We start from the raw sequence: 18,529 nt of genomic DNA on the forward strand, positions 1-18,529 counted from the left end.
TACTCTGTTTTCAATTTTCGATCTCTTTTTTCGGCTACCCATGACAATTAGAAAAAATTGTACAAGGGTTTCAAACAATACACTACCCAGTAGAATCTCGATTGAGTAAGTTTGAAAAAAATCATTGGCGGCTTTTCCGAGAAACATGGGTTTAAACTTAGTCGAAATCGTAAATAACCTTTCAAAGTCCCATAAATTTTTTAGTTGGCAATAAAATCTTGTTGCTATAGCACCACCTTGTAGATAATTCACGTGGCTATCATACGACATAATACTTTAAGTACTCGGTAAACAACCAATTGATACATCGCATTTGGCGCACAGGCACCCATTTTTCAGAATTTTGTCAAATTTTGAATACCTTTCTTGACCACTTACGGTGATGAGAGGATTTTCATTTATAGTTCATGAACTGGTGTGGTGCGTCGAATTCATAGTCCCGACGTTTCAGAAATATCGGTAGGTGTCGTAGGTGTTCGTAGGGTCATTATATAACTGTTAAATTAAACAACTGATAACTCCTACATCTTAAAATGATTTATATAATCAGTAAATAATTATCATTATCTAATGATTGTTGTTTTGTGACATATATAGTGTAACCAATTTATACATTGTACTTTTATAATAAATATTATACTGTGTATTAGTCGTGTTTATGTTCTTATGATTTGAATTTCTTCATGTAATATTTGTAAATCGCCAGTAGGAATAAATGTCTCTTATATAGATACATTATGCTGGCTGGCATTTGCACGGTATGCTAGCCTTTGGGACTGCACTGTATCATACAGTCTGTCACTGAGTCAACTGAGGGTTTTCGATTACTCGGTTGTACGTGACAAGGAGTAGGGTCGCCTGTCCAACCTCGTGGGTTTTCTCCGGGTCCTCCGGTTTCTTCCCACTACTAAAGACCCCTACGTGCAAGCGAATTATTAAAATAAAAAAATAAACCATATGTTAGTCCCGAAATGACCTAGTTTGTGTCGAGTGGACGTTAAACCCCATTTCTCTCTCTCTCTCTCTCTCTCTCTCTCTGGGGGTTGGATGACTGAATGATTAGCGTGCGCGCGCTCTATCATAAAGTCTGTCATTGAGTCAACTGGCGTGGTTTCGAATCCCCGGTTGTACGTGGCAAGGAGTAGGGTCGCCAGTCCAACCTCGTGGGTTTTCTCCGGGTCCTCCGGTTTCCTCCCACTGCTAAAGACCCCTACGCGCAAGCGAATTATGTAAATAAAATTAAAACATATGTTAGTCCCAAAATCACCTAGTTTGTGTCGAGTGGACGTTAAACCCCTTCTCTCTCTCTCTCTCTCTCACTCTCTTTTCATACACATATATATCAATTAGTCTCTCTATAGAAGGAGTTATCCAAAAAATATTAGATTGCCTATTTGAAAAAAAAGACCTTTAAACATGCTCGTACAGCGGCGCTAGTCTTCTTTTATATAGAATTCCAACCACCAAGGGATCTTTTACGGTCACACCAATGTGTACACGGGACTTCGGAATCGCGTTCATGTCAGCTACTCAAATGTGTAACTGGTTCAAAAATTGATTGAATATTCAATGAAATATCGCCAATTTTCTGGTTTCGTGTACGTTAAAGATTTGACGTCACTAATAAAAATTTAATATTAATTACAGATAGAGTCAATGCTCAAACAGCGTCACGCCTTTTATCACAGGTGCAATATTCGATACTACTGTACGATACTAATGCAACCGCTGAACAAATTGGACTGTCTTATAAACAGCGCGAGCTGTCGATTTCTATCCAGATGATTACCGGTATAAGATAATTTTGACAAAGAAGCAACAATATTAATTCAAAGACTAATTATTACACACAGCTATCAACTATTTCTGTTACAGGGTCACTAAACCCATATTTTGGATAGAAGAAAACACTCATAGTTGAAATAATTTTAGTTCAAATATCATCACTGATAAAAGCACTCTTGAATTGGCTCTATACGTTGACAAAATTTAATAATAATTGAGGATAGAGTCCTTGCTCAAACAACGTCACGGCTTTTATCAGAGGTGCAATATTCGATACTTCTGTACGATACTTATCAAATTGGATTTGCTTATAAACAGCGCGAGCCGTCCATTTCTGTCTTGATGATTACGGTTATAAGATAATCTTGACAAAGAAACAACAATCAACTATTTCTGCTAAAGGGCCACTAAACCCATATTTTGGATAGAAGTAAACACTCATAGTTGAAATAATTTTAATTCAAAATATCGTCACTGTGAAAGAAAAAAAAAACACTCTTGAACAGGCTCTATACGTTGACAAAACGTACAGATTGTATCCATCCTATGTTTCGCTTAACAATGAAAGCTGCCGTTTTCAATATTCGATAACTCTGTTCTCCTACTCCTGACATTTGGGACTGTTGTACAATCGTTTTATGTATAACACTACCGATTCCAAAAAAGAATTATGTTGACTTTTCGAGAAGTAGGCCTCTAAAAATGCTCAAAATCGTAAAAATACGACGTTTTCGATTTTCGATCTCTTTTTTCGGCTACCCCTGACATTTCAAAAAATGTTACAGTGGTTTCACAAAACAGAGTACCTATTAGCCTCTCGATTGAGAAAGTTTTTAAAAAATCGTTGGGGGCGTTTCCAAGAAACATGCGTCCAAAGTTGCTCGAAATCGTAAAAAACGTTACTTTTCAAAGTCACATAAGTTTTAGTACCATCCGATAGACAATTCAATTGGCTATTTAACGATATAAAACTTTAACTAATCGACAAAACCACAATTGATGCATCGCATTTTCCGCACAGGCACCCATTTTTCACAATTTTGTCAAAGTTTGGGTACTTTTCTTGACTACTTCCGGTGATTAGAGGATTTTCATTTATAGTTCATGGACTGGTTTGGTCCTTCGACTTCATATTCCTGAAGTTTCAGAAAAATCGTTGGAGCCGTTTTAAAAAAATAAGAACTCTACGATTTGACCAAAATGCGAAAAAAAGTGAAAAATCAAAGTCAACATTTCAGAACAAAACTTATATTGTTGGAATTGGATTGATGTCAGCTATCCAAAAATATAACTGAAATTTCAAAATTCCAAAAAATAAAAATTTTAGAAAATTTTGAAAATTTTCCATTTTTCACCAAAAAAATGAGAGCGACAAAGTTTCTAAATTCCACAGTTTTGAACTGCTATTTGCTCAGAAATGTCTCCAACTATCCAAAAAGGTAAATATCTATTGAGAATTAAGAGAATTATGGCCGATTTTCAATTTTCGTGCACGTTAAAGATTTGACACATTTCCGCTATGCTCACAATTTTCGAAATAGCTTTAAGCAGTAGCTGCACACCACTTTTCCAATAGAAAATCAAACTTCAAACCTCTATCTCTTATAGTTGCTGAGATCTAGCTTCCCCCAATAAAAAAAAATAATAATCTTAGTAATAACAATAGTCTTTAAAGCCTAATAATTTTAGTAAAAACAATAGTCTTTCAGACAAAGTCTGAAAGCCTAATTACATTTGATTTACCAGTCTTCATTACCCCAGTTTAGGAGCAGAACAGTAGGACGTCAAACCCCATTTCATTTCTTGATTCGAAAAATATTTTTGATCACCTAAGATAAATAAAATACAATTTAATGGAGGATTTACACTAAGAGTAAGACACTAACTCATTTAGTAGTTAGAATAAGGCAACCGGTATTTGTTTCACTGGACTTATCAAAACAGCAAAAGTGTTATTGGGGCTTTAAATAAAATAATAAAAATGCTATTTTTATTTCGCACGGGACTAAATTGTCCCTCTTTTGTGTGGCCCCTGCTCGAACATACTTGGATTTTTTCTTGCAAATTATACAGATCTCTGATAAAACGGACTTCTTTAACTCTGATGAAGTAATAACAAGTACTGCACCATGATGTGATTCCTTTGGTGAGATTAATGAAGGAGTGCGGGTGAATGAGACACACTTTTAATTTTTAAAATTGTTGAAGTACTAGGCCTAGTAGTAGGGGTTATGGACATAAAGGCCCTAAACCAAAATGGCTCATGTATTTGGTCATAACGGTGAAACATGTTGGTCATAACTACATAACGGCCAAAACATTAGGGTCATAATGGCCAAAAAGAACATTTGAATTTTGATATATTATGTATCAAATGATATTTATTAATATAAATATTGCATAATGTAAATACCAATATTTCTTAATAGATAATATTTTCATATACATTTATTTAATACATAAATTTAAATTCACTGTAGACATTTATGAATACTTAAAGCAGCTAAATCACTAACATTTTGGACCTAGAAATTGACAAAAGTGGGTCGCAACGCATATAATACTGTAATATGAATGTATATAAACTGATTTACATTCAATGGTTTCCGTTTTTACTCCAATTTCAAATCAGTTATGTTTGGCGAAATAAGCCAGCAGTCTCAAGCGAGTGCAAATTTCTAGCGTCTGGTTATTCCAGTTGGATGATATATTTTTGCTGGTAAATAAAGCTTTTAAAATAATAATAATAAAAAAAAGATGTACACTATGTAATAGGTGAGCCCCATATTGATAGTGTGGGGGCTCCATCTGGTTCATTCGCAATTGCAGACAAAACCCATTTTTCTATATAGGAATGGAATTTGACAGATTTTAATTACAGTCAAGTTTTATTTGAATTCATATATCTATTGTAAGCTTATATATTGTAGATGCCAAATTTTATTTCTTCCATCTGGGCTATTCCCTGACAATTCTGAGCTAGTGATAATTATTTAAGCCTTTATTCTTAATATTTCTGCAACTTTTTAACAGTTCTTAACCTTTATTTCAAAGTATTTTTTTCCCTCCTTAATCTTAGCTATACACTATCCATGATCATATGAAGGCAGACCAGACATGTTATAACCATGTTGTTATGTAAAATGAATGATTTTATTAGAATTACACCTATAGAAACAGTGGTCTGGTTGTTATACTTGTAATCTCCCTTGATATAAAGGCATTTTTTTTTAGAACGTCCACTTTGACCAGCCCTAGTTGGTCTCATCAGATACATCATATTAGTTATGATATCTTTTTTGAAAGGTAAGAGTCCACTGGCAACTCCAGCCGTTTCTATATACAATTCCTCCACAAACTGTTTTTGCACCAAAGAGCAAGTTGCTTTAGGTTTTGGCAAGGTCATTACATTATGACTTTAGTCTGCAAGCACACAAGCAAAACTATTATATGTGATAATATAGACAAACATAGCTAAGTATATATAAAATGTTTATAGACAAAAAAATGTAACAGTAAAATGTTAGACAGGTCGTTAAACACTGAGAAAATAATCACATATGGAATTTGTAGAAATTTTACCGCCATCTTGGATTTCAGCCATTTTGGATTTTCAAATCTTAAATTTAACATCACCAATACACTCAGCGACCCCGAAACCCCTAATATAGAGTCATGATGGGGTTTACACAGGGAAAAAAATGAAGATTTTTAATGAAATCTAAATTATCGCCCTCAGTTTAACCCCTACTATCTTCAGGGGTGTGTACAGGGGTGTGTACAGGGGGCGGGCGGGGGGGGGGGCAGAAATAAATAAAAACCAGCGGCTGCCAGGCAGGATACGCCCACATTTTGCAAGAGATGGATAGAGAACAAGTTAAAAGCAAACGCGATTTTTTGTACAATCAGGGGCAATAATCCAGAAAGTTATGGCCTGATATGAGCAAATATCAAAGGGGACTGAGATCGTTAGGATATAAAGATATTTTAAGTTTCATCAAAATCGGATAAAAATTGTGACCTCTAGAGGATCCACAACCTTCGTATCACACTTCTACACAATTTGCGTACAGAGAGCGGCCATTTTGTCAGACAGTTTCATTTCGATTTTCCCGAAATACGAATTTAACCTTTATTATGGTGGAATAGTGATGTATTTAGAAATCAGAAAAAAAATTGTGACCGCTAGAGAATCCGCAAGTTAAAAATGCAATTTTTGCGAACAATCAGAGGCCATAATCAAGGAAGTTAAGTTCGGGTATCCGCGATTATCAAAATGAACCAAGATCTTAGTGTGTAATGGTGATATATTCACACGCTTTTTTTTAAATCGGATAAAATTGTGACCTCTACAGGGACCACAAGCTAAAAACGCGATGTTTCGTACAATCGGGGGCCATAATTCAGGAAGTTACGATTCGATATGTACGAATATCGAAAGGAACCGAGATCTGTGGGTTATGAACATGCATTTCAAGTTTCATCAAAATCAGATGAAAATTGTGACGTACAGAGGGTCCACCACCCTGATACACATTATTTGTATGGAGCGGAATTTCCACCATAATTCTAACTCCTATTTTGCGTATGCTAATATGCTTATGCATGTAACTTCTTACTAACACATGTTAAATTGGCTATTTACACATTTAAAAATGCTAATTTATATGACTTACTTTTTTAAATATTGCAGTTAGAATTTGTATTTTGTTCTATTTCCATTATTACTTTTAATTTATTGAAGGCGGTTTAGCTTCGTTAACATTTTGACATTTTACAAATGTTTCGCGGTAAAGGCGCCATAATTCTAAGCTCATTTTGGTAACAGACGGTGCTGTTTACAATTGTATGGTGGCTTATTGGGAACATAAAAAATTGACCAGACAGACATGACGACATTTTTTGTCAAAAATAATAAAAATATTTTACGTACAAAAGCAAACTATTCTAAACTATTTTCGATAAATAAATAGGCTTTTTTATCGTGCATTTTCACAAACAATGCACTGTCGATTGTTTTGGCCTATTTGTTTTCTAAAAGAATAATATATAGCAAGAACTCATTACGTCCTGCATGAAATTGAATACATAAATATAAATCGGTCATGCTTAGTTTAGCTTATCTCTTCCCCTTAAAATTATGAAATATTTTGCGCACACAAATAAAGAATTTATGATACCATTGCAGTAATCTATATCGGGCCAGGCTTCCAAATCATCGGGAGCCGCGGTGTCTCGGTGAGTAAGTTACTGGCACGGTTACCAGGAGGTCCCGAGTTCGCTCCCGGAGTTGGAAGAGAAAGTTTCTCAGTTTTTCCGGCGTGCTTTCCACAGTGTGTTAATGGGACGAAAACGCGATGGCGTGCACCAAGACTAGGCCATCGCGCCTCTGTCCGTACAAAATCCCCAGAAATTGCACACTTCATGATGTATGCACGTCTTCATTAGCACAGTTGGTGCATAACAGCAGGACGTTAAACTTTATTTCATTTCCAAATCACCGGTTTTGTGTTAGGATGTAGGAAGACTTTTGGGGATTGGGCGAATGATTCACCACCCTTTTTGAAGTCATTCTATAGGGTCATAACTAAACGAATTTAAAATTGGTATAGTTCTACATTGTTTACACTCTCTCATCAAAGTCCCATATTATGCTCCCGTTGAGGGGTTCTGGGGTAATTGTCACCACCACTACCTCTTATATTTTAATGTTTCCAAATGAAATGAAATGAAATGAAATGGAGTTTAACTGTTCTGCTCCGAACTGGGCTAATGAAGACGGGCATACGCTATACAGTGTGCTATGAGGGAAATTTTGCTCGGACAGCCGCACTACGGAAATAAATAAAAACCAGCGGCTGCCAGGCAGGATACGCCCACATTTTGCAAGAGATGGATAGAGAACAAGTTAAAAGCAAACGCGATTTTTTGTACAATCAGGGGCAATAATCCAGAAAGTTATGGCCTGATATGAGCAAATATCAAAGGGGACTGAGATCGTTAGGATATAAAGATATTTTAAGTTTCATCAAAATCGGATAAAAATTGTGACCTCTAGAGGATCCACAACCTTCGTATCACACTTCTACACAATTTGCGTACAGAGAGCGGCCATTTTGTCAGACAGTTTCATTTCGATTTTCCCGAAATACGAATTTAACCTTTATTATGGTGGAATAGTGATGTATTTAGAAATCAGAAAAAAAATTGTGACCGCTAGAGAATCCGCAAGTTAAAAATGCAATTTTTGCGAACAATCAGAGGCCATAATCAAGGAAGTTAAGTTCGGGTATCCGCGATTATCAAAATGAACCAAGATCTTAGTGTGTAATGGTGATATATTCACACGCTTTTTTTTAAATCGGATAAAATTGTGACCTCTACAGGGACCACAAGCTAAAAACGCGATGTTTCGTACAATCGGGGGCCATAATTCAGGAAGTTACGATTCGATATGTACGAATATCGAAAGGAACCGAGATCTGTGGGTTATGAACATGCATTTCAAGTTTCATCAAAATCAGATGAAAATTGTGACGTACAGAGGGTCCACCACCCTGATACACATTATTTGTATGGAGCGGAATTTCCACCATAATTCTAACTCCTATTTTGCGTATGCTAATATGCTTATGCATGTAACTTCTTACTAACACATGTTAAATTGGCTATTTACACATTTAAAAATGCTAATTTATATGACTTACTTTTTTAAATATTGCAGTTAGAATTTGTATTTTGTTCTATTTCCATTATTACTTTTAATTTATTGAAGGCGGTTTAGCTTCGTTAACATTTTGACATTTTACAAATGTTTCGCGGTAAAGGCGCCATAATTCTAAGCTCATTTTGGTAACAGACGGTGCTGTTTACAATTGTATGGTGGCTTATTGGGAACATAAAAAATTGACCAGACAGACATGACGACATTTTTTGTCAAAAATAATAAAAATATTTTACGTACAAAAGCAAACTATTCTAAACTATTTTCGATAAATAAATAGGCTTTTTTATCGTGCATTTTCACAAACAATGCACTGTCGATTGTTTTGGCCTATTTGTTTTCTAAAAGAATAATATATAGCAAGAACTCATTACGTCCTGCATGAAATTGAATACATAAATATAAATCGGTCATGCTTAGTTTAGCTTATCTCTTCCCCTTAAAATTATGAAATATTTTGCGCACACAAATAAAGAATTTATGATACCATTGCAGTAATCTATATCGGGCCAGGCTTCCAAATCATCGGGAGCCGCGGTGTCTCGGTGAGTAAGTTACTGGCACGGTTACCAGGAGGTCCCGAGTTCGCTCCCGGAGTTGGAAGAGAAAGTTTCTCAGTTTTTCCGGCGTGCTTTCCACAGTGTGTTAATGGGACGAAAACGCGATGGCGTGCACCAAGACTAGGCCATCGCGCCTCTGTCCGTACAAAATCCCCAGAAATTGCACACTTCATGATGTATGCACGTCTTCATTAGCACAGTTGGTGCATAACAGCAGGACGTTAAACTTTATTTCATTTCCAAATCACCGGTTTTGTGTTAGGATGTAGGAAGACTTTTGGGGATTGGGCGAATGATTCACCACCCTTTTTGAAGTCATTCTATAGGGTCATAACTAAACGAATTTAAAATTGGTATAGTTCTACATTGTTTACACTCTCTCATCAAAGTCCCATATTATGCTCCCGTTGAGGGGTTCTGGGGTAATTGTCACCACCACTACCTCTTATATTTTAATGTTTCCAAATGAAATGAAATGAAATGAAATGGAGTTTAACTGTTCTGCTCCGAACTGGGCTAATGAAGACGGGCATACGCTATACAGTGTGCTATGAGGGAAATTTTGCTCGGACAGCCGCACTACGGTCTACTCTTATATCGAATTTCAACTGTCAAGGGATCTTTTACGTGCACTCCAATGTGTACACGGGGCCTCGGTTTTTCGTTCCATCCGAACGACTAGACAACTGTCCTTGTCAGGCCCTCCGTCCTGCATCACTGACAAGGGGGAACCCCGCCGGAAAATCTGGATGAACATTCTCGGCCAATGCAGGGGTCGAACACCTGATCTCCAGGCTAGCGAGCCAGCGTCATACCTACTTAGCCACCGTGACCCACATTAATGTTTCCATAGGGTAGTATAGACAAATGTGGGTTCGATTTGGCACTTATCTTACCATAACATTTTGGATTATAGCTCCTGATCGTACGAAAATCGCACACATAGCTTGTAGGTCACAATTTTTATTCGATTTATTTTAAAACCAAAATTGTGTATTTGACCGTAATTTCCTGGATTTTAGCCCCTGGTTGAACGAAAATTGCGTACATAGCTTGTGCGCCCCAAAGAAATAATTTTGATTCTTTTCCAAAAATATTGTGAACGCGATACAGGATATAGTTTTAACAAATTGTTTTTTTTTTATCAAATTAGGTTATGGCCCCTTAGCCGAATACCCCTTCAATATTCAACCTTCTGTAAAATATAAAATATTATTTATAAACCAAAACAAACACAATAAAAACTTAAAATAATTTACTTTTACACGTAAAATACTTTGGTTTTTCTTTTAGAGAAAAAATAACCTATGTATGAAAGCAAAAATGTCGTGTTTTTGGATTATATAAAAAGGCACAACGTCACATGTCCTTAATGGACCACCATAAAATAAGCAGCTCCACCTGTTACCATAATGAGAGTTATAATTATGACTTATCATAACGGATTTAAAGGTAGTCATAATTTTAACGCACATTATGCTAACAGATGGCGCTGTTTATTATATAGTGGCTCATTGGGGACATGTAAAATCTCGCCCTTTTGATTACCCGTCAGACGTCAAAAATACTAAAATATTTTACGTACAAAAGCAAATTATTCTAGATATTTTTCAGATGAATAAATAGCTACCCTTTCGTGCATGTGCCCTAATACGGCCTTATCAATTGATGTAGCCTCTTTTTTTTTGCAATATTCATTCTCGATATTTTTGAGAGAAGGAATAGGCTATTTTTTTCTCTAAAGATAAATAGAATATATTACGTACAAAAGTAAATTATTCTGATAATATTTAAGTAATATAGAAATACACCAGTAGAACAAAGTTATTTTGTGTGTTTGTTTTGGTTTATAAAAAAAAATTTCTTATTTTATTTTTGATTGAATTGAGAAACAGGAAATGATAATTCAGATATAAAATTAAAGCAAAGCGCCCCCCCCCCCCACACACACCCACCAACCCAAATTCGTTTGGCCTTTATCCAATTAGTTATGACACCAAACTTTGGAATGAGATTAATAAGATCAATGCAAGCGGCTAATCCGATGATTTGGAAATTTAACATACATTATGCAAGAGCTGAATCTGCCTATTGCAGGTCTATCTTTAGGCCTGAAATGTTATCTAAATTATTAATTAGACATTAATTAACTTATCCAGACTATAATCAACTGCCGATGTCATCGCTAGCCTGCGATGTTTACTGGATTAGGATCTGATCTGCTGCTCAACGCTCATTCATAATTAAATAAAAAAATGGATAATCGAGATTATGTTTTTTTTTCGTACCGACTTTAGTAATGATGATCGAGGCTAGGCCCAAATTCAATCGCTAAATTCTCGGTTCAGAGTGGAACTGAAGTTTTCAGCAAATTCTCTTTACATTAGTCAGCTCTTTGAGCCTTTCTATTCTCCAATAATTTATCTTTAAATTAAATGAAATCGAGTTTAACATCCCGTCGTTCAGCATCAACTGTGCTATTCAAGACGGGAATACGCCATGAAGTGTGCAGTGTGAGGCGATTTTGCACGGACAGCGGCGCTACGGCCTACTCTTATTTCAAATCCCAACGTCCAGGGTTCTTTTACGTGCACGCTATAAGAACGACTAGACAGTGTTCCTTGTCAGGAACCACGTCTTGCATCACTGAAAAGGGGAAATCACGCCGGAAAACCCGAGGGACTTTCTCTTCCAACACCGGGAGCGAACCCGAGACCGAGTCAGGGACATACTCACCAAGCCACCGCGGCTCACGATGATTTGGAGAAAGTTAAAATAATATCAAAAATACTTTACATGTGTACGAAAAATATTTAATAAATTTGAGGGAAAAAGATACGCTAAACTTATCATTACCTATATATTTATTTATTCACTCCCGTGCATGACGTAATGAGTTCTTTCTATATATTTTATTGTTCTTTTAGAAACAAAATATGCCACATCAATCGATATAGCAGTATATTGGAAAATGCACGACAGCGAAGCCTATTTATATATTTTAAAAATATCTACAATATTTTGCTTTTGTACATAAAATATTTTATGATTTTTATCTGTCGGGTTATGAAAAAGGCGAGATTTTACATGTCCCTAATCAGCCCCCATACAATAAATAGCGCCATCTGTTACCAAAATGAGCTTAGAATTATGACGGCTTTACCGCGTAACATTTGTGAAATGTCAAAATGTTAACGAAAATATACAGACTACAATAAATTAAATGTAATAATGGAAATAGAACAAAATACAAATTCTAACTACATCATTTAAAAAATAAGTTATATAAATTAGCATTTTTACATGTCTAAATAACCAATTTAACATGTATTAGTAAGAACTTACATGTATAGAAGTAAGCATATTAGCATACGCATTACTAGGTTAGGAGTTAGAATTATGGGGGAAATCCCGCTCCATATATTTGCGAACGAGGGGCGGCCATTTTGTACGTCAGTTTCGGTCCGATTTTTACGAATTCGTACTCAACCAGCCTAAGGGTGTAACGGTGATATATTGTAACGTTTTTTAAATCGGATAAAAATTGTTACCTCTACAGTGTCCACAAGCTAAAAACGTGATTTTTCGTACAATCAGGGGTCATAATCCATGGAGTTACAGTCCGATACATGCAAATAACCGAGATCTTAGGGTAATAAACCTATATTTCAAGTTTCATTGAAATCGGATAAAAATTGTGACCTGTAGCGTGTTCACAAACAATTGTGGACGGACGGACGGACAGGGGCGACGGCAATATACGTCCACATGAAAAAAAGAACAATAGTCGTAAATTAAAATACATCCTAAATAATTCAAAAATTATAAATAGTCTAAAACAACCTCAAAATCTTAGAAGAATATTAACATCATCAAAGTTTGATTCTGATATTTCTGTACTCCGTGTATCCAACTGTGGGGACCTACGATGTATCACATGTTCCGATATATTAGAAGGAACATTTGTCCAAAATTACTAAAGATGTTAAATTCTATGTTAAACAAAATATGAATTGCAAATCGAAGTATGTAATTTACTTATTAATATGTAATGGTTGTAATGGCAAGTACATTGGAAAAAAATACTGATCAGTTGAATTTACGAATTAACCAACATTGTTCTAATATAAAACTCGCAAGAAATAGAGTTAGCGAACATTTGGATATTTGTGGTAAAGGTCAATTCAAGATTTTTCCTTTGTACAAACACAATATTATTGATAATGATCTCTTGGAAACAAAAGAAAGCAACTTTATCGCTAAATATAACCCGATTTTGAATGCTAAGGGGTGATTATTTTAATTATGTTTGATATTTAATTAATGTTATTTCGTTTTATTTTTTATACTTCACATAGTCATTGTGCTCTGTTATGACGTAACGTTATTGTAACAGCATAGTAACGCATTAAAATGGCCTGACGATTCGTTTGATAACGATGAAAGTACTAGCCAAAATTTTAATTGTTAGTGTTTTTTCTCTAAAAATTGAATTTAATTTACATATATATATATATATATATATATCAATAGATGTATGAAGTTAAAATCGTAGTAGTGTTAATATAGAAAAAAAGTACTATTGTTTAATTGTCTACATGTTTCGCCTGAGCTTGTCAAGACATACAAGAACAATAACAATGACGTGACGTCATGGAAGAATAAACATACAATAATATAATAATAATAGGTAGATAATAAGGGATCTTCCTTAAATTTGGTTCCCTGATATGTTGTCTATGAACCGTTACTCTGTTTTGTAACTTTTTCGTGCAGCCGATGTAGAGTTCGGCACAGCCACGAAATTTTATGACATATAATACATGAGTTACTTTACAGTTCATACTTTCATTGACAAAAAATTATTTTCCACTGTCAAATATAAATGATTTACCTTCAATTAAATATTTACACGTGCCGCAATTATCCCTTCCACATTTTACAACTTCCTTAATTGGACTGAATGATTCAAATTTAGCCCTAGTTAACAGTGATTTAAGGGCTTTAGCTTGTCTTTTTGACGGGATAAATGTTTGTGTGACAAATGCAATTACATTGTGATTTGTATCTTTTTGACGGGATAAATGTTTGTGTGACAAATGCAATTATATTGTGATTTGTATCTTTTATCTTTACCTGCCTTAATTCCGTTAACGGTATTTTGCTAGCCCTTTGAATTTCGTCATTAATTAATGTGGAGGGATATTTGCGGGCTAGCAGAAATTCTCTCAATTCCTGTAGTCTTTGAAATTCAGTTACCTTGTTAGACACGATGGTACAGATACGCCTAGCCAAATTATATAGTACAGCCGTTTTTATGTGTTTAGGGTGACACGAATTGAATTCGAGATACTGTTTAGTATCAGTATCTTTATAATATATATCAGATTCAATAATATCCCCGTTTTTGATTACCATTATGTCTAAAAATGGTATTCTATCTGTACTAGTTTCCATTGTAAATTGGATATTCGGATGAATATTATTGATTATGTTATAAAATAAAAGGAGATTATCAAATGATTGGAGCCAGATGAAGAAACAATCATCTAAGTATCGTTGCTACTGTTTTTCGAAATATATTCTGGTCTCCAAGTCAAATGTTTCTTCTACTTTCGTAGCAATGGTTAATTCTAAATATCCAAGGACTAAAATTGCCAGCGAGGGTGAGAATTTACTCCCCACTGCACAGCCAATAAGTTGTTTATAATAGTTAGAATCAAAATAAAAACAGTTGTTTTCTAATATAAAGTCGATGCTTTGTAATATAAATGACTCCGAAAAACATTCTTCTCTATCGTCTGGATATTTAGATAACCAGTACTTTACAGCAATCGGACATTGATGAATGAATACAAATATGTACTTACAAATAAATTTGATAATTAGAAACACACATGCTAAGCGTCGTAAAATCCCAGACATGATATGCCACAGTTTACAACAACTTGTTTTTTCCTAACACTATCCTCATGTGATGATGTAAAACCGCTATAACTTGTTATCGACAAAGCTTCAACATAATCGACAGTGTATTAATGCACGACAACACCAGCCAGATGTTAGCAGTTTTGCCTAGGATATTTTGTGTTCGCTGTGCCCTGTTCTTATCACGACTTCACGCCGTTTATAACTGACAATTTACTTCAGTTTGCACCAATCAACAACGTGAATGAGTTGTAACTAGTTATGGAAGGGATCTGTATTGTTTTTTTCGTGACATCATTTGGTAATGTATTATTATATTATATAATATTACGGTTTATAATCAACTGAAAACAGCGCAATACAGATTTATATATATTTATACTTTATTCTAATTCACTTCTGAAATAAGGTTTAAATTCTTATATATATATTTTACTCTTATTCACATTTGAAATCGGGTCTAACTTTTCTGCACCGCTCGGAGATTCACCATACAGTGAGGGGAAATTTTCTCGGACAGTGTCACTTTTAGTTCTAATTTAGTCCAGGGAATCTTTAACGTCAATAAAGCTAGCGTCCAGTCTATCGGACTACTTAGCTCCTATAATATTTCGTTATAGGGGTTATCTAAACGCGCTTATTCGATAATGTTTGTAGTTTAAATTAGAAATTCCAAACAGTAAGAAAAAAGCAATGACAAGTACATTTCAATATGCCGCTTCTTAATTCTGGACTACCACAAACTGAAACACGCGCCATCATGTTTTATTTGCAAAAAAGGAGAAAGTAAAACATGTCATATCTTTACTGTTATCCTAAGAATGTATGTTTATTTGCCATTTTTTTCTTTCTTTTTTGTTTGATTTTCCTCCTTGCTAAGCTTATATAATATGATGTATATGCACTTTGTAAATATTGTTACTGTGTAGTTGTTAGTTTTATGAAATAGGAGGGGCATGTTGAAACATCAGGAACCTGCCAATTCTGTACTAAATGGCGTGGTTCCCCTTGTCAGTGATGCAGGACGGAGGGCCTGACAAGGACAGCTGTCTAGTCGTCCGGATGGAACGAAAAACCGAGGTCATGTTTATAAAATTGTGCGGGAGCCATAAAAAGCTCCTGATACCTTGAATATATGCAGTTTAAAAGTAAACAAAAACTGAAAGTAGTTTATTAATCTCAATATTTAGGAGAGCGATTTAGCTAATTTGCAGGAGTCTTTAAGGTGTAGGACGAGGAAGTCCGGCAAGAGAAAACGTGTAGTCGTTCGGATCGAACGAAAAACCGAGGTCCCGCGTACACATTGGCGTGTACGTAAAAGATCCCTTGACAGTTGGAATTCGATATAAGAGTAGGCCATAGTTCAGCTGTCCGGACACAATTTCCCTAATAGCACACTGTATGGCGTATGCCCGTCTTCATTAGCCCAGTTCGGAGCAGAACAGTAGGACGTTAAACCCCATTTCATTTCATTTTCAAAATTATAAAATAATTTGATGGCTTAATATTCAAAAGGTACAGTCCTTCATGTTTATAAAATTGTGCGGGAGCCATAAAAAGCTCCTGATACCTTGAATATATGCAGTTTAAAAGTAAACAAAAACTGAAAGTAGTTTATTAATCTCAATATTTAGGAGAGCGATTTAGCTAATTTGCAGGAGTCTTTAAGGTGTAGGACGAGGAAGTCCGGCAAGAGAAAACGTGTAGTCGTTCGGATCGAACGAAAAACCGAGGTCCCGCGTACACATTGGCGTGTACGTAAAAGATCCCTTGACAGTTGGAATTCGATATAAGAGTAGGCCATAGTTCCGCTGTCCGGACACAATTTCCCTAATAGCACACTGTATGGCGTATGCCCGTCTTCATTAGCCCAGTTCGGAGCAGAACAGTAGGACGTTAAACCCCATTAAATTTCATTCCATTTCTGTTCTCTCAGAAATATAGTCATCCATATTATTATAGAATACACTACAATAACCTGTCATTTGCATCCTCCCCTACCCCACAAAAAAATCCTATACATAAAGTTTGAATTCGTTTCTTTGAAATTTGTTCTTATACATGTATGTATGTTTGTTCGGGTGGACGGAGGGGTCTCAAATATCGATATTTTGACCCAACTATCATTTATAAATTACGAATCCTTCTCTTGAACCCATATATGGGATTCAAACAACTGGTAGGTATGTCTTTTTAGCTGTTGCACACTAAATAATTAAAAGGCTAGAGTTGTCGATCTTTATTAATTGGGTTTCAACTGTATATTAAATTGGACAATAATTATACATTTACTGTTTCATTATTACAGTGGCTGTTAATCATATTTGTCAATCTTTGGAAGTTTGCGGACCTAGTAATAGAACAATATCACTGGTATACGAATATAATGAAACAAGAAACGCGGTAACATGGAGGAGAGGAGATAGGAGTTTTCTCGCTGTTGTATCTTATCCTGGTTGTGTATCATCTTTAAATGACACTAAATACACATTTTTATGTGAAAATGGTGGTCGAAAGTTTGTTCTAGAAGTCAACAACCCGGATGATGGAGAAGTCTATTATACAGTAAAAATAGCAGATAATAGAACTATTGTAATTCAAGGTAAACTGTTTATATATATTTATGGTTGAGATATAGAATCTCGTCATGTTTTACTACCAATAGTTATTACCTAAAATATTCAGTTAACCCTACTTCTACTAAGGTCCATCGAACATATTATATCTTACGCCTTATAGCATTCATATCGCTAGAAATTGGTTGTTAATTACTGAGGGGCAGGGCATATCTAGAGTTACAAAAAGGTAACACGGGGTACAATTGTATGGATACACAATTACTGAGGTTAACACTAATCGACGTTTCGACGGGGATACTCTCGTCTTTATCAAGCAAGTCATCATTTAGTTTTTAAGGGTTTTTTTTAAATGTGAAGGCAATGATTCACCAAAATGTTGAAATGAATCTGTTAAATTATGTAGTTTCTATCGTGTTCACACGGTTTTCGGCAATGGGGGAGGGGGGGGGGCTTATAATCGCAATAACTCTGTATAAGATGACTGACCTTTATAATTTCAAATAGGAATTTTTTTGATCCAGATATCAATACTTCTAAAAAAAGTTACAGAAGAAACAAAAACAATTGCTAGCTGAATAACCCGCACCCATGCCATCCCTCTCAGTGCCACCCCTCTCGTTCAAGAACGGGAAAATTGTCCAAATGCTTCGCTATTTTCGGCATAACTCCAGAACGGAATTTGCAGTACCTTCATGTCTACAATTTTTCACACCAAATTTGAAAAGAATTCGGTAGAAAGTGAAGCCTCTATCGCGAAACTGAATAGCAATGGGGTTCGCCCCTTACGACCACAAAGATTCTCACCAAAACCAGATATGGTGACGGCATAAGACAATGAAAAGAAAGCGCGTGTATTAAAATCTTTTAAATCTTTTACACCAGGTTTTATGAAAATTCGCCATGTTATAAATTAGAGAGTTTGGAAAGGGGCTCCGGGAATACAAGTTATCGAT

At 35.4% G+C, this 18,529-nt stretch overlaps 1 protein-coding gene across 1 annotated transcript in view; it reads right to left on the reverse strand.

Moving 5' to 3' along the window:
• The window catches only part of LOC126831003 (twitchin), an 84,201-nt gene extending 69,107 nt beyond the window's left edge, over positions 1-15,094 (reverse strand). Inside the window, exon 1 of the mRNA XM_056102707.1 lies at positions 14,940-15,094. Coding sequence (XP_055958682.1) covers positions 14,940-14,994 — 55 coding nt within the window. The 5' untranslated portion in view covers positions 14,995-15,094. The remainder of the gene's footprint in view (positions 1-14,939) is intronic.
• Between the last annotated feature and the right edge of the window lie 3,435 nt (positions 15,095-18,529).

Source organism: Patella vulgata, chromosome 8 (genome assembly GCF_932274485.2).
Source record: "Patella vulgata chromosome 8, xgPatVulg1.2, whole genome shotgun sequence".
NCBI classification, from domain to species: domain Eukaryota; kingdom Metazoa; phylum Mollusca; class Gastropoda; family Patellidae; genus Patella; species Patella vulgata.